The sequence below is a fragment of the Pezoporus flaviventris genome, unplaced genomic scaffold (assembly GCF_033815535.1).
Source record: "Pezoporus flaviventris isolate CSIRO_AGI_PZ_B2104156 unplaced genomic scaffold, CSIRO_AGI_Pfla_v1 ptg000013l, whole genome shotgun sequence".
In the NCBI taxonomy this organism is placed as follows: domain Eukaryota; kingdom Metazoa; phylum Chordata; class Aves; order Psittaciformes; family Psittacidae; genus Pezoporus; species Pezoporus flaviventris.
This window is the reverse complement of record NW_026892561.1, coordinates 35,416,830-35,438,736: the sequence shown is the minus strand read 5'-3', so window position 1 is coordinate 35,438,736 and position 21,907 is coordinate 35,416,830. Positions and strand designations below refer to the sequence as shown.

The window sequence follows — 21,907 nt, the reverse complement described above, 5'->3', positions numbered from 1 at the left end:
TTTGAAGATCCTTTAAAATTTAATCATTAGGAATAAAACAGAGCTGCATGAAGACAGCTGCACAAACAAAATTACTTTTGAGACACTCCTTTATGCTGAACTGGAGCCTTTTATAGTTTAATGAGTGATATTACCAATTACTGTCGGTACCAAATGATTATTATGGACACGTCCACTGAATTTACAGTGTCATTATGCTTGTTTCCTCTATTTGGGCAGTTTTTCCAGACAAATCTAAGGTAGGTGAAGATAACTAGAGAAAGTTTGCTGTAGAAAAATGGAGAATACAGTTATGCTGAAAGTGCTAGTTTCTGAGTTTAAAAGCATTAATCAACAGGATGTGATAGAGAAATTTGGAGGCAGCTTGTAAGTGCAAGAAACCCTGAGGTGGTTAATGCTTTTGACTAACCTCAGCATTTACTAAGAACTGTTAGCCAGAAGATTACACAATGTATTCTAAGTAAAGGATTTGGTTTTAGAAAGGGAAAAAATGCTGAAATCTCATAAAACACTGAAACTCCCTTCAGTAAGCAAAAGGTTTCACTGAAACACAGCATGGGCGTTTTCTGTGGTGTGTATGATGTTATTAGAATATTGAATAACTCCAGTTTTATTCAATACATCAGGTTTTCACACTAGTCAGGTAATTGTGTATCCTTGTGCAGAAGCATAAAATGTTACTTCATTAGGAGCATTTTTACCAGATCTAATGAGAAGGAAAATTCTGGGATGTGGAAGACAGATCTAGAGAGCTGAGAGGCCCTGGGGATTGGCAAGACAGTATGTGGTGGTGTCGTGGTTTAAACCCAGTCAGGTAACTTGTTCACTCACTCCCAGTGAGTGGTGCCGAGCTGACAACAATCAAGGTCCGTGTCCGTCTCCCCCCCCGCACCGGGGCTCTCCCCTTCCCCGCTCCCGGAGGAACGGGGAGGAGGATCGAGAGAGTGCAACTCCTACGGGTTGAGACAAGAACAGTCCAGCAACAAATCACCACCGCTACTATCAGCTAAAACAATGATAAGGGAAAATAACAAGGGAAGAGAATACGATACCACCGGCCAAGAAAGCGAGTTCCACCCGGAAGCCCCTGTCCTTCCGGGTAACTCCCAGTTACCCCCCACCCCGGGCATGACGTGCTGTGGTATGGAATACCTCCCCGGCTAGCCCGGGTCAGGCGCCCCGTCTCTGCTTCCTCACAGCTTCCCCTCCTCCCTGGCAGAGCATGAGCCTCACAGAGTCCTTGGTCAGGGTAAACATCACTTAGCAACAACCGAAAACATCGGCTTCACCAACACTGTTCTCAAGCTAGAAGTCAAAACACAGCACTGCACCAGTTAACACAAAGGAAAAAACATGACTGCTACTGCTGAACCCAGGACAGGTGGAGGCTTGGTCTGGTCTGTGCCTCCCAGTACAACAGTGCCTGTAGTGGTCACGATTTCCCTCCCAGGAGCAGATAACCACTGGGGAGCTGTGCCCTCAGTGCTCTGCCCTCTGGAGTCTGAGGTACCCGGTGCACAGACATTCTTCTTTCACATGGGTGACGTATTTTCCAAGGGAAGAAGTGCTGGTTCTATACACAGACCTCTGCCCCCAGAGGTGTCCATCCCTATGGCACAAACAGATGATCTGCGCCATGTCGATCTGTCATACCTCAGTAGTGTGGTGTGCAGTATATTCAGTGCTCTGACATACATGTTGATGACCAATAGAAGTTGTTAATGGAGAATGAGTTTTTTCCTGAATGACAGCCAGAAGCATGGAAAGCTTACCCTTCCTCACATCTGAAGTGCCACTGCCCTGGGGAAAATGTTTCTCTAGAAGCCTCTTTTTGACTGTTTCAAGTACACGTAAGTGTTTAAAAATGCTAAAAAAGGCTGTTAATTTGATTTGACTTGCCTTTGCACAATGCAGACAGTAAAGCTGCCTAGAGTGACTGGCATCCTCAGAACTGGAAGAGACAGAGACTGACTTTGTCCGCTTTACCCAGCTGGACATGTGACACTTGTAATACAGCTGGAAATGTGCGAGATCTCACACATCTTGGTGTCTAAGGGAATAAACAGAACAAATGCTCTGGAAGCTCCAAGTGTGTTCCATGTGTCCTTGCTGTGCTGTTAGAAGCCAGGCAGGGCCCACTGTGGAGAAACATCTGCTGTCTGCTGCCCCATGTCCAGGGAGGGCTCTGTCAGCAGCCAATGGGTCGAACAAGCTGAACTCTTCTGCAGTTATCTGACACAGAACTTAACACCGCACCTATTTATTTCTTCTTTCATGTTTCTTTTGCAGTTTCCAAGGCAAGGCTTACAGCAGACACAGCAGCAACAACAGACAGCCGCGCTGGTCAGGCAGCTCCAGAAGCAGCTCTCCAGTACGTGAGATGCACGCTTATATAGATGTATGTAGATACATAGGTATATTTGAATGTGGAATTATCTTTCTGGAGGTGTTCTGCTTATTTAAATGCTGCCATATATATGTGTAAGAAATTTAGCTGCTGACAGCTGGTTACCCATCCCAGCAATGATGCAATACCAAAATTCTGGTGCTAGTGCATCCCACAGGCTGGTCTCCAGAGGAACTCAGGTCACCTGCAGGACAGGTGCTGGTGGCCTTGTCATGATTTACCACGTTTTCTCCTCCTACAATCCTAACACAGGCAAAGTCCCCAGGGAACTGAGCACCTCTGGTGTGTGTTAGGTGTGTAAGGGAGTGCCGTGACTGTTAAGTCAGCTACTGCTGCATGAAACACCCATGTTTTCTGTACTGCTGTGGAACGCAGCTGTGAGGCAATATCACTTCCCTTTGCTTTATCCACCAGGTAACCAGCCACAGCCAGGAGTGAACCAGTATGGGCACCCATCACACTTCTGAGCTGGAGATGGGAGGGAGGCGTAAGGCTATGTTTGCACTGAAGAACAGAACATTCAAAAGTCAATGCACTAGTTATTGCTAGAAAGCAGACTTTTGTTTTCTTCTCTTATTATTTCAATAATTATATTTTGTGCTGCAGTTGATGTGAATATGTAACAAGGTGGGTTTGGGGGTAGGGGATTTTTTTTTGCATTTAACTAGATTTAAATGTATGAATTTGTGGGCCTATTTGAAGAATGTTATTGCAGATTTTATGAATTTGGTGCTTTTTAGGTCCTATTACTTATAAGGTGGACAAAGAATGCTGGACTTGTTTGTGGGAAACACTTCTTTTTATATATTCTTTGTTTTGGGGTTTTTGTTGCTTTTTTGGTTTTGTTCCTTTTTTTTTCCCTTTTTTTTAAAAAAAAAAAAAAGAACTGCACTGGACCAAACTACTGAACTGAAAGGCACTTCTGATTCTGGCATAGAAGTTAATTTGTTCATTAGAATGTTCACCTCTTTCTTTGTTGGTAGAACAAGCATCAATTTAAATTGTTTATTTGACTGCAGTTTTCATATGCACTTTATGAAGTTCTTTGTTTAAAGTACCAATTTTCTCTTGCTCTTATTGTGGTAAGAAGGTGCTGAAGTGGGTTTTATTGGTTGTATTAGAACTTCTTAAAGTTTATATTAAAAGACACAGTGTAATGTTAATAAACCTACTAGAAGTAGCAGTGTTTCCTATTTGGTCTTTTTAATACAAAGCGCACTGGTGATCAGTGCTAAAGGAGAGCATGGCACTGCATCGAGGACTTTGCTCAACTCCTGTAAGGAAACCTCCGAGTTCTGCTCAACTCCTGCAAGGAAATCTCCGAGTTCTGGCAAAGCCTCAGAAAACAAATCCCTGTGTCTCGCCCTATGCCTTCAGTACCAAACCTTGTACCAGCTTTCACAGAGGGAGGGTGGAAAAGACACCAGTCATATCTGCGGCCTCAGGAGTTCTGTAATACACAGTTCTTTCCACTGAAGTTGACCCAGATGAGTCATTACTGATACCCCTGTCCGCTGCCGTTGTTGCACAGGAAGTATTTCCAGGTATGGGCTGGAGTCTTGATTGCTGAGGGAGTTTCAGTGGTGTGAGGGTTAAGTGCTATCAGCTGAGTGCAAAACCACAAGTAAATTTGAAATCAAAATTACCACAAAGAAATCATTATTACTCTAAACCTGTCCAAATATAACTTTACTCATAGCTGAAAAAAACAGTATAAATATATTAGCAATTCAGGAGTTACGTCTGTATGTTTTTTTTAAAGGCATTCATTCTGAAAGTGGAACATGCAGAGTATTTAGCATATACAGGGGAATATTTTGTAACTTTGTATTAACTCAATTTGGTTCATTTACCATACAAAGAATTTATAGCTGGTACCATAGACTGATGTTCTGTGGGGAAGGGGAGACTGCCCTGCATAGCTTCCAGGGCCCTGGGAGGCAGCACAGCCAGGCACAGAAATCTGTAGAAAAGTAGGTTTTGGTTGGCTTTTACAGTAGTTGGGTAAGTCTTACTCATGTAAAAATTATTCACATTCAGGTTTTGTTAAGGAGATTTACTGTTCTTCATAGTAGCTAAAGCCATTGCAGATGTTAACCAGCGAGATTTGTGTAATCCAACTGTTTTGTGGCTACTACTACACTACTACTCAACAGTGGCGTGTGTGCTGCTGCCAAGACGTTGCTGTAGGCAGCTCAGGTGCTGCTAAGCACCAGAGGGGTTCATAATGGACCCTACTTGTAAGTGGTACCTTACTGTGTACTAGCTGGGGTTGTAGGGACAGTGGCAATGCTTCCATGGGATGCATGGGTTTTTGCAATTTTCAATTTGCAAATTTAAGGGGAAATGCTGAATTGCATGTATTTTGACCACGCTGCCCTGACAATAACCTATCTCTCAGGAAGAAGATAAGAAACTGAGATTTAGTTACTGGCTTAATTTTCCAAAGATTTATTTGACCAGTCAAATGATTCATTTCACCAGTCAGTGATTCATTAGTGTACAACATATAGGGAGCCATTGCCTATCACTGCAAAGGTGTTTTCCACTCACATACAGAAGGAAAATTATACCAACCAGGAGTGGAGTGTTTCTATATGTGGTCCATATACTTCTTCTAAACAGAGTGTACTCTTGTTTAAAAATAAGAATGAAGTTGTTCTGGATATATCATTCCAAAGTTCTGCAAAAAAAACCCAAATGTGAAACAGAGCTGTGTTATTAAAAATACTTTACTACTCTTTTCACCATTGATAGTTTATTAAAAAAATACTAAATATTTTTTAAACATGAAAACTTTCTTCAAACAAAATAAACTTTCTTCAAACACATGGAGAAAGTAACCTGCATCACAATAAAAAAATCAGCTTTTTAGTTCTCAGGTACCCTTGCTTTATGTGACCCATGCTCCTGATAGTCATATATGGTGGACAGTATGAAACTAATATGAAAAAGTCTGTCCTTTACTGAAGAACTCTAGGTACATTTCCAGAAAGTAACTGTTTGATATTCAATGTTTGGTGGCAGAGTAAAATGCCTTAAGTCTGTTTTAATTTAAAGAACCAATTCTCAGTAGTGCTGCTAGACCTTACTTTCCTCAAGTCCTTCCTCTCTTTTTTTGCACAGTCATTGCAGACTGAATCCTGTACATGTTTTTAGGCACTTGAATGCCTATGGCTGCCTTTGATTAAACTTATCCCAGGAATGAACTCAGTCCAGCTGTAGATTTTGTTAACACATCATTCACGCAGTATTTCTTACTTCAAAGGATGTGGACATATGTTACTGTGAAATCACTGCCAAGATGGTTCTTCGCTGTGCACTTGTATGTGCCAGAATCTGAGGGCTGGGGACTCTGGATGAGTAACGTCCCCGGAGGACGAAGCACTCTATTCTCTGATGCTTGGCCTTGGTGACCTGTAGTCACTACTGAGTGGTCAGGTAATTCCCAGGTAATTTCTGGTTTGGGTATTCCCAGTGCTGTGCAGTGGAGCTGCAGAGCTGCACCAGGCATTGTGTGTATGGTCTGTGGTGGCCTGTTCATAATCCTTGGGGGATATGCTACAATAATGACAGAAACGGTTACAGAGGAATCTCCAACATTATTGTAGGCCTTGCACACGTAATTTCCTCTGTCATGAATGGTGGCTTCTCGTATAACCAATGTGCCATTTTCCAGCAGTATGTACTTCCTGTTAATCTGTGGTCGATCCAGCACGTGCCCAGCTGGCAGAGTCCATGCCGTAGCTGGTTTAGGATTCCCATCAGACAGGCAGTGAAGCGACAACGACTCCCCACTAATGCCTGTCACTGGCCTCGTGGGGTGAGTGAGAATACTGGGCTTCTGGCCAACCTCCAGGATGATCAGCTTTTCAATGTAGCCAACTTTATTCCTGGCAGCACAGCGGTACTTTCCTGCTTTGTCTCCATCAGGATTATAGATCGTAAGGGTACCATTGCTTCTTGTGAGAAACTGGGAAGTCTTGATGCCACTGGAAAACCATGTGCCATTAGGTAACATCCAGCTTATGTCAGGTGGAGGGTTTCCATCCACAGAACAATTCAATGTGGTAGCTTTCCCAGGTTTTGCTATTATTTTTTCATTGAATGGATTTTTAAACATTGGTCGCCTTAGCATTTCCAGTACCTCCAGCTGCACCACCAGCATACTCTCCCCACCATCATTACGTGCCACACAGATAAAATCTGCCGTGTCAGAAGGCCTTATGTTCCGAATTTCAAGTGTTCCATTTTTGTGTACTACAATCCTGCTCCCATAATATGGAGCTGTTAGGAAAATATTATCAGGCATGATCCACATAATCTGAGGGGGAGGTATCCCTTCTGCCCTACAATCAATTTGTTTCTTTGAATGCCTCACTGCTGTCACCTGCATGATTGTTTTGTTTGAATATAAACCATTTATGACAGGCGGTTTTGCAACAACATCCAGTTTATACAGTTTTGTGTCATCCCCTCCAGGGTTACGAGCCACACACATGTACTCCCCAGCATCTAACAGTTTGACTTGACTGACTGACAGAGACCCGTTGGCATGCAGGAAATGTCTGTCTGTTGATGAGGAGATCATGTCACTGGAAGGTAGCAACCAGAATATTTGGGGCTTGGGTTCCCCAGCAGCTTCGCAGTCCAGTAATGCCGTATCTCCAGCTTTCACTTTACAGTATGTCTTGTAACTGTGCTTTATCTGAGGGGCTGCCATGATGACAGCAATGTGTATCTTCATTTCGTCTCTCCCCAGGGTGTTTTGAGCATAGCAGGTATAGTCTCCTCCTTCTGTTACTCCAATTTTGTTGAGATACAGTGTTCCATTGTCAAAGAGGACATACCTGTGAGACCTGTGCCCACTGTCATCTGCCAGCATTGCATTATTGATCACTGTCCCATCTGGCAAACTCCAGGATATTTCTGGTGTGGGTGACCCAGAGGCCTTGCAATCCACTCTGAAATCTTTTCCATATGGCACCAGTTTCTTGAAATACTGTTTCTGGTCAATCTTGGCTGGTTTCATTGTGATGCTGACTTTCATCAGTATCAGATCATCTCCAATTTTGTTTCTTGCAACACACAAATAGTCACCTGAATCCTTTTCAGTAACTGCCTCAATAACCAAGGACCCATTGGGGTGGACATGGATTCGACTTCCCATTCTGTTGGGGGGAGAGAAAGAGGAAAAGAATTATGGAGCAAAATGCTGGAAGTAAATACTGAGCACTGACAGTGACTGACAGTATTAATAGAACGACACGATACAGATGTTCTCTCCAAAGGCACTGTGTCCCAATCACCACCTACCCAGTGGGTTCTAACCTGAGGCAGTTGCTGCTGTTGTTGCTATGTTGATGCTTGTGTGCTTGCTGACCCTATGTAGGTGTGCAAAGCTGCACCATGCTACCTCTGCCTTGCTGAAAAGCTGTTCTGTGAACAAATGAGCCTGTTGAACCTCATGTCCCTGATTCCCCCAGCCTCTGCTCATCTCCCTTGTTCTTCCCCCTGCGGACAACCCACAACACTTGGCCCAGCCAGGGCAGCTGGCAGTGCTGCTGCATCTTGCCCAGAAAGACAATCAGCACTGGGTGATGGCTTTCTGACTGCCTGTCAGCAGACAGCCAACCTGGACCTCATTTCTCAGCCCAGCTGCAAGTTCTTGTAAGCCTGCAAGGAGCATCCTAATCTGGGATTGTCGCTCCCAAAGCAAAGGTGCAGTGTTACTGTAGGAGGGGCCATGGGGAGAGCCGCTCAAAGGTTGACTTGGCAGAGTCAACTATAGAAGCCTTTTTCTCCTGAGTCCCACTTCACAAACCTCTTATAAATAACTGTTCCTCCTATAAAATAACACCATTCAGCCAATACATGATTAACATCAGTTTCCTTAATTCAAATATGACTTGTATCCATTTTGGTAAGACCTCACCAACTTATGACAACTGATGTGACCTGTTATGTGTAATATAATAATGTAATATATATTGTATAATATATAGTAATGTAATAGAATAATGCGTAATAACAAGCCATTGTCACAGATATTTCACCACTGTTAAACATTTAAAAGTGAATTTAGTTCCCAATATATTGTTTCAGTGATGTAACAATCTCTTAAATGAGCACCAGGGAAGACGGTGTTTGAAGTTTCCAAGAGGTGGGGGAACCAAAAGACTCCTACCTGTGCCACTGGTCAACAACTGCCTTGGAAGGTAACCTCCAGATGATCCTGGGCTTTGGCTCCCCAGTCGCTGTGCAGTTCAGAAGCAACTTATCCCCAAAATTCAAGAGAGTCATTTCTTCAGAGGCAGTAGCTATTTTTGGAAGTGTATCTCTGTGTTGCACCACAAGGCTCACCACTCTCCTTTCTGAGCCAGTTGAGCTTGTGGCTATGCACTCGTAATTCCCACTGTCAGAAGAGGTGATACTGCTGAGGTGGAGGGTCCCATTGGAGAACAGGAAGAGCTTTGCATTTACCAACTGCAGGGGTTTCACCATTGTGCCATCAGAGAGGACCCAATGGACAGTGGGCTGAGGATTCCCTTCGACAGTGCAAGGGAGTTTCAGATTTTCCCCCATCATTACTTCAACACGTTCTCTCTTCTCTTCCAGAATAGCAGGAGGTGCTGCAATGACCTGCAGTTTTACAATCAGCTTGTCAGTGCCTGCTGTGTTTTTAGCCATACATGTATAGAGGCCCCTGTCGTAAACAGTGACTTCCTTGATAATTAAAGTGCCATCTGTTTCCATGTGAACTTTGTTATTTCCTGCCGAGGAGTCAGAGATGTGTGTTTTATTTGCTAGAACCCACGAGATGGTGGGAGGAGGCCTGCCCTCAGCTTTGCACTTCACTGCCACGGGCTTTCCGGAGTGAGCGGTCAGGAGCTGCCACCTGCTGCCGGTGATGCGGGGTGGGTAGTCCACTACCGACAACGTGACCTGGAGCCGTGCCGCACCATGTGGGTTGGCTGCCGTGCACAGGTACTGCCCGCGGTCCTCCAGGCCTACCCGGGTGATGAAGAGCGTGCCATTGGCAAACACTATCCATCCTTTGTTGCCTCGGCTTTCTGGAGCATCGGTCCCTACAGAAGCAAGGGGACACCAGCACAGCATGTCAGAATCTCTCCTGATTCTTTTTACTCAGCCCCTGAAAACGCTTTCCCCACCCTCATCTACTTTGCCCAAATAACCAAGGCAATAGTGAGGAAGACAGAAATAATCATATTTTGCATATAGTGACAAAGCTTTAAAGTAAAACCCAAACTTAGCCCTCAGTAGAGACAAAGTTTGGATAAAGCAGATGAGACTTTGCATATCCAAACAATCAAGCATAGTCGTGACTAGGCTTTGCGTATTCAAAAATACTGGAGCACCTCCCGTATGAAGACAGGCTGAGGAAGTTGGGGCTGTTCAGCCTGGAGAAGAGAAGGCTGCGTGGAGACCTCATAGCAGCCTTCCAGTATCTGAAGGGGGCCTATAGGGATGCTGGGGAGGGACTTTTCATTAGGGACTGTAGTGATAGGACAAGGGGTAACGAGTTAAAACTTAAACAGGGGAAGTTTAGATTGGATATAAGAAGGAAATTCTTTCCTGTTAGGGTGGTGGGGCACTGGAATGGGTTGCCCAGGGAAGTTGTGAATGCTCCATCCCTGGCAGTGTTCAAGGCCAGGTTGGACAAGGCCTTGGGTGATATGATTTAGCGTAAGGTGTCCCTGCCCATGGCAGGGGGGTTGGAACTAGATGATCTTAAGGTCCTTTCCAACCCTAACGATTCTATGATTCTATGATTTTAACACAGCTTTAACTTGATTTGATGGTTTGTTACCACAGACAGATTTTACTTGTCTTACTGTTCTGAAATAGCCAGTAGCATACAATAAATACTGAAATCTTCTCACAGTAAGCACAGAATTATAGTTAAATGTATATTATAGATATATTTTTTTTTAATTTCCATAAATAACTACTTCATCAGTATTAGTAAGATACTCCAGAAGATGTCTGGGGATATCTGTCTTTTTTTACTGTCTCCAAGTTCATCTTTTCACCAATATTTCATGGTACTCTGAAATGATGCAATACTTGGGTTTGGCACATAAATCTGCCAAATTACATGACTGTAATGGAAGGTAAATTCTAGAGAGGTTTATCGAGCTTACCTGTTGATATCTTGGTCCACTGTATTGTTGGATGAGGGTTACCAGTAGCTTCACAAGGAATAAAAGCATCTGAATTAGCTAGTACAGTAAAAGCAGCTAATTTTCCTCCAATTATTCTGGGTTTTGCCAAATGTTTTCTGCTCAAAGAGTCCAAGGCTATAGGAATGGGGGTGGTAGTTTCTTGATCTTGCCTCTTTTCAGACCAACCTTTGACAGAACTGTCCTTATCACTTCCCCACAGAGGCACATGCGGAGTTGCGATCTGTGATGACTTCAGCATGGTCAGTGTGTTGATAGCCAGTGTGTTGGCCCTCTCTGTGACTTTAGCAGATGGCTTCTGCCAGAATTTGATTGCCCCCCACGGAGGTGAGTTGGTTCTCTCATTATGTGCAGGAGGCACAACTGCTGCGAGGGCTGGTGGTGGGGTGGGATGCTGGATGCTGGCAGGAGTGATGTCTGTGCTAGCAGCAGGAACACCTGACACACTTCTTGCTGGGAATGTGGGCTGTGCTACTTGGTTGCCTTGGGTAACACTCTTCTCTGGTTTTGGCCATGATTGTTCACCTGCTGTTGCGGTGGCTTCAATTTGCTGAGCAGGTTCTGACCCAGCTGCCACCCAGGCTGTGGCAGGCCATGTGCCTGGGGTGCTGAAAGGCTTTGAAAGCTGTGTTGTTGTCTGGATTGGTGTGGTGGGGCTCTGTGGTAGCACAGCTGACTGGCTGTTCCTCCACTTGACAGGGGTAGCCAGTGTCTCCATGGCTGCTGCAGGCGTGAGCTGACGAGCATCTGGTGTGTTAAGGATCCACAGTGCTGGCACTTCTGCCATTGAGACTGCACTCACACTCTCAGAGAGAGGTTTTGCAGGCATAAGACTTGTAGGCATAGTCAGTGATTTAACTGTTGTCATGACAGGCACGGCTGTATTCATAGGCAGAATCACTGCAGTGCTGTGGCCTGCAGTCATGCTTTGTGAAGTAGGTGTCGTAAGGAGCCTTTTCCTCTGACCTCTCTTTTTTCCCATTCTGTATGTTTTACTTTTGGTGATTTTGGTGTCAGTCTGAGGGGCAATAACAGGTCGAACTGTTGGCTTCAAATGAGTTACATACATTTCTTTGGTGGCACTAGTTGCAGGATTAGAGGAAGAATGCAGTTTTGCAGTGGGAAGATGTTCTGATTTAGCATTGCCATAATGAATGGGTTTGTTTAAAGACAAGAAACCATTGCTGTGATTCCCACCTGTTGAAGTAGGCATAAAGTGCAGAGGAGACGTTTTGAACACAGATAACAATGTTGTAGTTTTAGGATGCATGGTCGATACCTCTGTTGATGGAAACTTATCCGTCTGTTGTTTTGGTCGCTTCTTCAGAACCTCTTTTTGCGCACCATTTCCAATGAGAAGTTCCCAAGTAATTTTTCCTCTTTGGGAATTTTCTGGTGAGATTCTAGGCTTAATGCTGGGTGAGACTGATTCAAGGGTAGAAGATAACTTAGTGCTTACAGTATACGTAATATCTGTAGCAACATGAGCTGTGTGGGTTGCTGCTGTTGGTAGTCTGATGGTAAAAGGTTGGACTGTATTGGTCCCTGTCTGAAATGGAGCACTGCTCTGTAATTGCCATTCAGGAGTATATGGGGTGGCCTTCACAATGAAAGTCATGACTGTAGTATCTTTCTCCCTTTCACTAGCTTCATTTTCCTCTTTCCTGAGGAACACTGTATTTTGTGGAGTACCTGCTGGGTGCTCCAATGGCATGTTTGTGATCGAGGGGGAGGACAGAGGTGCTTCTGGGCTAAATGGGTTGATGGAGCTGCTTAAATTATTTAAAGTTGGTAAATTTGACATATATTTCATATTCAGTTGAACATCTGCAGCCACAGCTGTATTTCCTCTGACAGATCCTAGCCTCCCCAAATCGTATCTGTGCTCTTTCATACTTGGAATACGTCCTGGTCTAACAATTCGCCTCCTACCAGAAATTTTCCTTCGTCTTCCATATTGCTGCGGGGCCTGGGGTGTACGAGTTGTAATGTTCTGAATAATCTGAATTTGCTGATGAGTTGATTGTTTTACACCACTTGCTGATATTAGACTTAAATCAGATCTTTCCCATGAGTTTGTAATTGTAGGTTTTAGATATGTTTGTGGCCTTCTGCTGTCAGATGACAGAAACTGTGAAAATGGATAGGGGAGAGGAGTTACTGCCTCTGGAACAAGGAGAGAGGTTTTAATAGCAGGAGTGTTACTCATGATTCTCTCAGGCCCTGCAGTTACTATGTTTTCTGTTGCTCTCCCCAGAGTAGATACCGGGACTGTCTCTGTTACTGGAATCATGAATTCTTCTTCTAGAGATACAAGATCACCAGATGTTTCCTCCTCAATTCCAGGTAAATCTGAGAACGTGTGGACTTCAATAGGTGGATTTGTTGCAAGTTCTCTATTTTCCATCGATGTTGAGTTCCTCTTTGTTTTTTCCAAAAAGGCTGCCCAGCGCTGTGGGTCGACTCTCCTGGCTGAGGAAACAAACTGCCTTCTGTGTCCTCTGAGCCGCCTGCTTATTTTGTTCCTGTAGTGCCTGAAAGTCATGTTCCTGTAGCCATTCCTTTTATGTGCAGTCTGTGCAATCCGATTTCTGAATGCTGAGGCAGCAGATTCCTGATTAGCTGTCAAGGGAGCTAGAGTAGCTAGAGGATATTTCTGTGTTGTAGCAGAGGCCAGCATTGCATTGCCAGAGCCATCACCCTCTTCCCATTCTCCCACAACTATCTGCTTTTTCTTCAGAGCAGTTTCATCCTTTCTAACTAGCACTTGGAAAACCAAAAGATCAACACCATACTGGTTGGCTGCAACACATTGAAAGTACCCACTGTCTTGCTCTGTTACCCCTTGTATTTTTAAGGTACCGTTGTCAAAAATATGTTTGTTTCTTACAGAAAGATGAAGAATCTCATGCTCAGGCAATACCCAACTAATGGAAGCATCTGGAACAGCAGTGGATGTACAGGGAAGGTAGAGTGTGCTGCCAACAAATGCAGAAAGTTGGGCTCCATTTACATTGCTGTGTTCCACGTAAGGATTGACCACAGTAATTCTAAATGTGAGAGTATCTGCATCATTGTAATTTGTGCCTATGCAGTGATAAAGCCCAGTGTCAAAAGTATCAGCTGTCCGTAATGTGAATGTTCCAGTTTTAACTACTATGATTCTCCCATCCTCACTGATATAAGGAGCTCTAACTTTGCTCCCATCAGCCAGTATCCACTCTACTGCAGGAGCTGGTTCTCCAATTGCTTGGCATTCTAGTTCTACTGTCCCCCCCACTAAAACAGTGTGCTCTGTTCGTGTTTTGTTGTCCCTGGAGATGATGGCCCAGTTATTTCTTACTCCTCTTTTGTTAGCACTGGGCAAAATAATCTGAGCATCCGTAAAGTACTGGATGTACAAGGTGTTAAGTGTGGTTGCTGTCCTGTCTAGCTGTAATGCCACTTTGCTTTGCATTAACCAAGGTGGATCAGCTCTCAGTTCAGTCTCTATATTGGTAAAAAGTTCATCTTTTTCAGAGTAGATTTGTTTATATTTGTAGCTAATAAAAGGCACGTTAGTTGCTAGGGCACTCCTTTCCAGTTTTAAGGGAGAATTACTGTACAGTGCCAGTATGCTCCACAGCTGCTGAATATGCTCATAATCAATGCCACATACCAGAAATGCTGAGAACACTGTTTTGAGCACTGTACTGTTGCCATCTTTGTCAAATGAGATGGGAGACATTTCTTTAGGTTTTTGGATGTTGCAAACCAAGTTACCTCGGCTTCCTGCTTGGTCGGTCATGTTCAAAACCATGGATCCTATAGGAGCTATGAATTCTTTGGGAGATATGGAATTGAAATCCCCATCATCTGGTACTGTGAGGTTTTTAAATTTCAGGGAGTCATGTATGGCTGGCTTAGTGCAGGTTAAAGATGCAGAAGGAACATCCACTAAGCTTTTCCCTTCGTGATTTCTGGGATTAGCACAAACTGGGCATTGATGAGCACCAGAACTTCTGTCTTTTTTGCACTTTACAACATCTGAAGGAAAGAAAAATGCCGTAAGCTCTTGTAATATGAATTTTAGTATTAAAAAGACATTTAACTACCAGCAGGTTGTTCTCTTGAATTTTAACAAAGTTAGTCTTAAAGTAACCTAAGAAAACCTATGAATTTTCTCTGGTGAAACTGCCTAAGGACTGTTGCTACTGCAGCCCCATACAGAATCCTTCTGTCCCAGTTCTACATGGTGCAAGGCAGGCTCTGTTGGGGTACCCGGCTGTAGCTTGGTTCTGAGCGACACAGGTTCTGGCAAGGCGAGAGTGACACTATGCTATCATGTGCAACCTCTGCTCAGAGCAGCAAATGAAAAAGTTCTTGAGTCTTGTTCCTTACTTCTGTTTGGAAAAATCAAGTACAATGTAGCCTTCATTCTTACCAGTTACATAAAAATTAGCTTCCTTATTCCCTGTGGAGTCCCCTGGGCACAAAAGCTTTGGACTGTCCAAGGAAAGTGTTCCATTAAGCTGCACTTTGGAATAGGTTAAGACCACTAAATTCATTTAATCTGGAAAACTGACTGCTATTAATCTATTTATCTTGATTACATGCACCTGCAAAATTCCTGTCTTCCAGTCTTTTCTGGGAGAATAAACAAATGAATAAAGGACAGTTACAGAGAGAGCAAGATGCTATAACATGATTAGAAGCATAAACAAAGCCTTTAGCTCACCTGGTCTTGCTTTTGCCCATTCTGCAAACCACTGGAGGTTGCAATCACAGGACCATGGGTTTCCATGAAGGTAAACGCTCTCTAGCTCAGACATGTAGGAAAACATTTCTTGTGGCAGTGAAGTCAGCATGTTGTCTGACAAATATATGTGCTTCATGAAGGATATTTTAAATATTTGGCTATAGCACAAGGTGACAAAAGTATCTGGATGAAGCTGCTTAAGTAGATTTCCTTCCAAGTGGACCAGCCTCAGTGATGTGAGTCCATAGAAAACATAGGGATTTACAAACTCAATTTTATTGTGGTCCATATGCAGTCGTACCAAGCTCTTCAGACCATGAAAAACATCCTGCTGAAGAACTCTGACCTTGTTATAACTCATTTTTAGGACCTGTTGATGAAAAAGTAATAAGTGTATAATATTAAGCCATGTTATACTGTTAAGACTCCTAACACATTCTGATTGATGGTTACCCTGTCAAGGACTTCACCAGACCAGTAATGGCAGCGATTGATTGGAAAAACTTAGTAAGAGAAGTAAATGCAATGTTAGTTGCAGGACTAAAAGGATGCTTCTTGTTCCAACAGTCCATCAGGGTGACCTTTCTGCAGTCACATTTACAAAATGCAGTGATTAAAAAATAAAATAAAACCATGCTTATTTCTTGTTAAAAAAAAGAAATAAAAACCATCCCAATTAAGCTACGCTTACGAAAAGGGGAAGCAGAATTTGACCATAAGCTGTGGTAGTGATTTTTGTTCCAGCCAGTGTTATGACTATAAAAATGCATGCAAGAATCTATTTTGATTTCTGCTTAACCAACAGAATCTGCAAAGTGTGCCCCAAGTTTCAGGATTTGTGTCATCTGAGGTGTGTACTTTCCTAACCCTAGCTCTCAGGTGCCATGTTGCTGCTGACTGGATAAAAGTCAAATTCGTAACTCTGAGATGCACAAACCTGGCATATTGCTGAGGGATAAAATATGGTGCCCAAGACACCCTTTTCGTTGTTACTTTTCCTGTTAGAATTCTACCATTGCAGTCCGAATTCTGTATTTTGAAAACTATTGAGAAGTAGAAAAATCACAAAAATGTTCAAGTTTACTTGCCCAATATAATTCCATTAGAAATATCTATGATAAAATGATTCTATGAGTCTGTCTGTAATTGTGCTGCCATCTTCCTTGTTGATAGGGGAGGGAAAGCCTGTTGGACTCCATAAAGCTTATTTTATTAAGTCAGTTGTGAGGAGTTACCAAGCAAGCTTTCAGGCACAGAGCTACCCTTTGTATGCACTAATGCAACCTGGAGATCTGTACGCTCCACAGCTTCTCTGGTTTCTGCTTTTCCCTCCTAATCCTATAACCAGCAACTGAGCAAATCCCGAGTTTTCTGTTGGAACAGTTCAGGTCTCTTGTGTTCTTACTTCATCACAGCTAAAACATCGTTACTGCTCTGTAGCAGTTAACAACAGCTCTAGATGAAAGTTTAACTGGAGAATAAGTGTTATCTGTACATTGAATTAGTTGGGAATGGCTGTTCCTAAATAATCATCTAAGTAATTCTTTATATATGAGTATCTACATGGCACATACTGAGATGACAGCTTCAGAATCCCTGTATGACACCATACATTTACTAATTTTCAAAATACACGTAAATATAGTCAATATTTTATAAATAGGAAATATTTCAGTTAAAGAACAAAACAGGCATCAAACACTGCATTTTAGAAGTCCACAAATACATACTAAATTATAAACCCAAGGTTTTTTTAAAGGATTTAAATGTTTATATGTAATATGTTCAGTAGGAGCCAATTTTTAATGAAGGACAGAAAGGGACAGGGCTATAATGTCCTGAAGGGAAAGGGAAATGTGGATGGCAAAAAGTCCTCAAAAAAAGATAAAAAATCGACTAACAGATTAACTAAATACAAGTTTCCTACCACAATTGCAGTACTTGGAGTTCTGCAGTCTTTCTCCCTCATGTGAACAAGAGTTTAAACTGCAGTTGTCCTTTAAGATACAGGTACCTACCAATATGTCTGCCACGCTCTTTAAACTGTACTCGGATGCCCTCCTGGGAAGGAAAGGCATTTCCCTCATCTTTCACGTGGATACAATAAGAAATAGGAAACCAAAATGCTACATACTGCTGGTCTGCTTCCATTTATCAATATTACTGCAAACTGTTTAAGTCAGAACAAAAATTAAGATTAGGTCATCTCCTAATTAAGATTAGGTCATTTAGTTCTTACCTGTAATGAATATAAATCATTGAACACCTTATCAGGGACTGTATTTATTTCATTGCTGTGCAGCATCAGTAACTCCAGTTTCTCTAGGCCAGAAAAATCTGTTTCTGTCAGTCTGAGCAAGCTGTTGTATCTGTAACAAACATTTCATCCCAGACCTGGGTTTAGTCAGACATAAACTTCACAAGTTTCAAACAGACAAACAAAACCAAAACAAAAGAACAACTCTTTGGAAATGCATAAAGGTACACAGCACCTCTGACTGCCAAGATGAAATTATAAGCTATTCCTTCAGGAATAATTCATTGAAGCCAGGTCTGGGCTTCAATGCAGAAGAGCTGTGAGCTTCTGTAATGGTGAAGGTTGGTAATACATTGATGCCTCTTTCAATCGAGGGCTTTCCCAACACTACAGCATCACAGAGAGGTCCATGAACAAGAGCGAGCCTCCTCTGCTGTCCACTGAGGCTCAGGTAAAACCAGGGGTCCTGGGCGTGACCTGCCTCCTGGGACCTATGCGATGGTGGCTGGGCCTCAGCTACAGTGCACGTGGGTTCTGAAGAGTGCTTGGCAGTCCATCCCTGCACTGGCTACATCTTGAGTTTTCTTCCCATTCTGCAGGTATTCGGTGTTGCCCACAACTTGTTAATGCAGGTGTAGCCTCAGCCTCCCCTATTTTCCGTGAGTATACATACAGTATGGATAGACTAGGCTGGATTTAAACAGCAAGCTAAAAATGAAACAGAACACCCTTCACACTAGAGCTGCACTGCTATGGGAGGTTTGGCCATCGGTTGTATCTAAGTCTAGCCAGCCTGAGTATTGGCTGTGGTGATGCTATGCTGTCCCAGCATTAGTACAAGGTGTGTAAGCCTCGCAAATGCTGAGTACCTACTCTGTGATGCCTTTGAGTTCATGACTACTACCCCCTTGCATCAGCTGATTAGCTAACGCAGAGACTGTTCTCATGGTCCTTTTACGCTTCCTATGCCCTGTGGTGACAGTAAATTAGATTAAATCATCAGTCAGATAGATGGCCTTTCCATAATAGTAATTAATGTATTTCAGGCACATGTCCTCCTCCTAAGGTAACCCATAACCCTCTAAAAGTACTTGTACTTAATTGTCAGATTTTACATACAGCATTTCTGGACAACACTGACAAAATCAGTGGAAGGAAAGGGCAGAGAGGAGTCATGAGCTGGAAGCTGGATATGTTGCCTGGAAGCATAAGGCAGATAAAGGGAAAAACTTCAACAAAAACTTCCTTTTACATTTTCTGCATACACATATTGGATGATTCGGAGGTTATACGGATCAAAAGTGATGCAAGAATGAGTCAAATATTGCTGATTAATCTCATAATTTGATTGTACTTGTTGGAAACCCTGTTAACAGGTCAGTGAGCCCATATAGAATTTGTTCCCCATTCCTTTTAACCACCCACAGAACAGAACCACTTTGGAAGCTGAAACATTCAGGCAAGTGTTATTTCCCATGAAGTTGATAGATAAACACACAGATACCAGCATTGTGTGACATGCTAAAGTCATAGCAAAGTCTCTGAAGATTTTAACACATGTACTAGTTTTCCAGCCCACTGCCTGAGCTCTGAACTATCATTTCCCGGAAACAATTCTTTCTGTTTCAGACTCCTTCTGAGTTCCATGTTGCAGATGCAAAATGTTTGGGTAATATAAAAGAATTCATTTACGGTCGAGACTTTTTGAAGTCCTTACATGCCCGTGATACATCCCCAAATTTCCACTTAGTGTTGGTGGTCTTAGGCTTTCCTAGCTGTAACTACAACTACTTTTGAATACAGCAGAGCACTGACCTCTTAAGATTTACTTATTGCTTTGGTTCATTTTAGCCCTAAATCTGGAAACTATTAATTACTGCTTTGCAAAGTGTTGAATGGTAACTGGTCTGTGCATTTAGGATCTTGATGTTAAACATACCCCAGATTGATGCGCTCCACGTTTGGAGGGATGTGCGGTGGGACAGCAGTGAAGTACCGGAACGTGCAGTGCACCTCGGTGGGGACATAGCAGGCGCAGAGCCTGGGACAGGCGGTACTGCCGGGAAAGGCAGCCAGGCAGGCGGCGAGGAAGGTCCCCAGCCACCAGCACCTGCCTCCTCTTGGCGCCTTCATCCTGCAGAAAACACTATGCTACCATCCTGCGCGGCAAGAGCAGATGGGTTCCTGAAAAAAAAAAAAAACCAAAACACAGACGCGTTTAGTAACACCCACGTTGAGCTGCTCAGTTTTAAGCTAAAAAAACAAGACGACTTCGTATTTCCAGCTGTGTAATGTGCTAAAACGTTCGTCATTTAAAAGAAACAGCCTCACACTGTCTTCGCCTTGCTGCGATGTGCCGGTGCTTACAGGTGAAGTTTTCATTTTCGAAGGAAGCAGCCGTGAAAACCGAAGGATGTGGCTGTCGTTACCTCACGACTGTGCGGAGCGTTCATCGATCTGCGAGCAATTTATCCTCGGGAAGGAACACGTCGGCTCCTCGCTTGCCAATAATTATTCCAAGCAAAACTGACTCATTTCAAAGCCCGCGCGGCGGGAGCGGCCGCTGCGGCCACACAGCGATTCCCCAGGGCCCGGCGCCCGTCTCTACCTGCGCCAGGGCGCGGTGCCCGCCGCTGCTGGTGTACCTGGCCGCGGGGCGCCCGGGATCCGAGGCTTCGCCCCGCCGCCGCCTGCCCCTACCTGTATGACCTCTGCGGCGGCTGCAGTGCCCGGCGGGGCCGCTACCTCGGGGCAGAGCCGCGCCGGGCGGGGCGAGTCCCGCCGCCGCCGGCTCCTCCTCCCGGGAGGCGCTGCCGCGCTGCGGGGTACGCGGTGTTGGGGCCGGGGCTGCCGAAGGAGGCTCCTGCCCGGCTCTGTTCTCGGAGACGGCGCGGCTAAGGGGGGGTGTGGGGTGTGGACGACGGGGAGAGGCCCCCAGTGTGGCTCCTCGGGGGACATGGGGCCTGGGGGTGCTGGGGCCTGCAGACCCCCCCCCCGGTGACCCCGGCCCCACTGCCCCAGTGGGGACTCGTGTCGGGAAAGGGGCCGGCGGCCCGTTAGAACGGCTGCCGATTGCGCCGGGGCAAGGATCACCTTCTGCCAGTGCTGCAGCTCCCCGGGTTCTGCGGGGCCACAGGCGAGGTTGATGGCACTTTTCTAAAGAAAGAAAGTGTTAGAAAAGATTACCAGATAGTTAACAAGTGATTACCTGGCACTAATCGTTCTTGAACTGCTAAACTTCACAACTGTATTTTAATAGAAGCTTTAATTAATGTTAAATTACCGTGTCCTTATGCAGCCAGGGTCAGAAGTTAAACACCAGCCCTCTATGCGGCAGGGGATTTCCGGTATCTCCCTGCCCGCACAAAGTTAACACTTGGGAACTTTGAGGAAAACCGTGGAAACAAGGCCAGATTGGATGGGGCTTTGAGCAATCTGGTCTAGTGGAAGCTGTCCCTGTTCATGGCAGGGGGTTGGAACTGCATGATCTTTGAGGTCCTTTCCAACCCAAACCGTTCCGTGATTCTATAATTTTCCAACTGAAGGCAGTTGGAGGGGTCCCGAGCAACCTGCTGCAGTGGAACGTGTCCCTGCCATGGAAGGGGTTGGCGTAGGGTGGCCTTCAGAAATCCCTTCCAACCCAGATGATTCTGTGACTCTAAATGAGTTTTCTGAGCAGCACTGGAAGGAGCCTCGTAGCTTCTTCCTCCCCTCTCTGACTCTTACTCACTATTACTATCAATCGACACTGCCACGTGTGCTAGCATTGCCCGTTTTTGTCCAGCACCTGCATTTTTCCCACTGAAGCCCAAATGTGCTTGGCAGTCCTTGTCTCTGGCTTTTTTTCAGTTCTATATTCCTCAGAGTTCTGTTGGTGGAACATGCGGCACAGTAGTAATTGTGTTAATATGACTGTTTGTGGTTCAACCACAAAATTCCTTCTGTCTGTGTATGGCAAAGAGCGGCTGAGTTCAGATACTTTGGGTGAGATGCACAGCTTATTTGACCCTCATCCAGGTTTATGACAGTTTCAACTGTGTCACACGTTTATGACTCTGTATGTTCCAAATTAGCGACGAATCACTATTGGTTCAGGAAATAAGCTCCTTAACAATGTCACACAAACCTCACATTCTTCTGTAGAAATGCTGTTTGTCTGAGATAGGATGACTTCAGCATCACTGTGATTATATTTGATGTAGTGTCAGTCATAAATCTGCCTAGGCAATTTCTAATACTTTCTTGCTATTAGTTTGCATATTGACTGCTCTGGATTTAAAAGATAAGAATACTGGCTTCAG

At 44.1% G+C, this 21,907-nt stretch overlaps 2 protein-coding genes across 16 annotated transcripts in view; one reads left to right on the top strand and one right to left on the bottom strand.

Annotated features, from left to right (window-relative positions):
• The window catches only part of MED12L (mediator complex subunit 12L), a 154,561-nt gene extending 150,974 nt beyond the window's left edge, over positions 1-3,587 (top strand). For 7 of the 15 annotated variants that reach the window (XR_009743214.1, XR_009743218.1, XR_009743217.1 and 4 more), the window contains 3 exons: positions 2,290-2,371; positions 2,553-2,700; positions 2,822-3,587. Coding sequence is in view for 8 of the 15 variants with exons in the window: in XM_061452721.1 (XP_061308705.1) it covers positions 2,290-2,371; positions 2,553-2,700 (230 nt within the window). In the remaining 7 variants the exon portion in view is untranslated. Of the gene's footprint in view, positions 1-2,289; positions 2,399-2,552; positions 2,701-2,821 lie in introns of all 15 variants that reach the window. The other 8 variants (XM_061452725.1, XM_061452718.1, XM_061452728.1 and 5 more) reach the window with 3 other exon arrangements.
• A 1,704-nt stretch (positions 3,588-5,291) lies between these two features.
• On the bottom strand, positions 5,292-20,352 carry IGSF10 (immunoglobulin superfamily member 10). Its single transcript, XM_061452760.1, has 7 exons — positions 20,215-20,352; positions 19,546-19,790; positions 17,589-17,718; positions 15,329-15,719; positions 10,573-14,637; positions 8,595-9,495; positions 5,292-7,578 (listed from the first exon to the last, which is right to left on the bottom strand). Exons 2-7 carry the CDS (start codon positions 19,737-19,739, stop codon positions 5,670-5,672), a joined length of 7,590 nt encoding a protein of 2,529 aa, XP_061308744.1. The 5' UTR covers positions 19,740-19,790; positions 20,215-20,352; the 3' UTR covers positions 5,292-5,669.
• Positions 20,353-21,907: the final 1,555 nt, after the last annotated feature.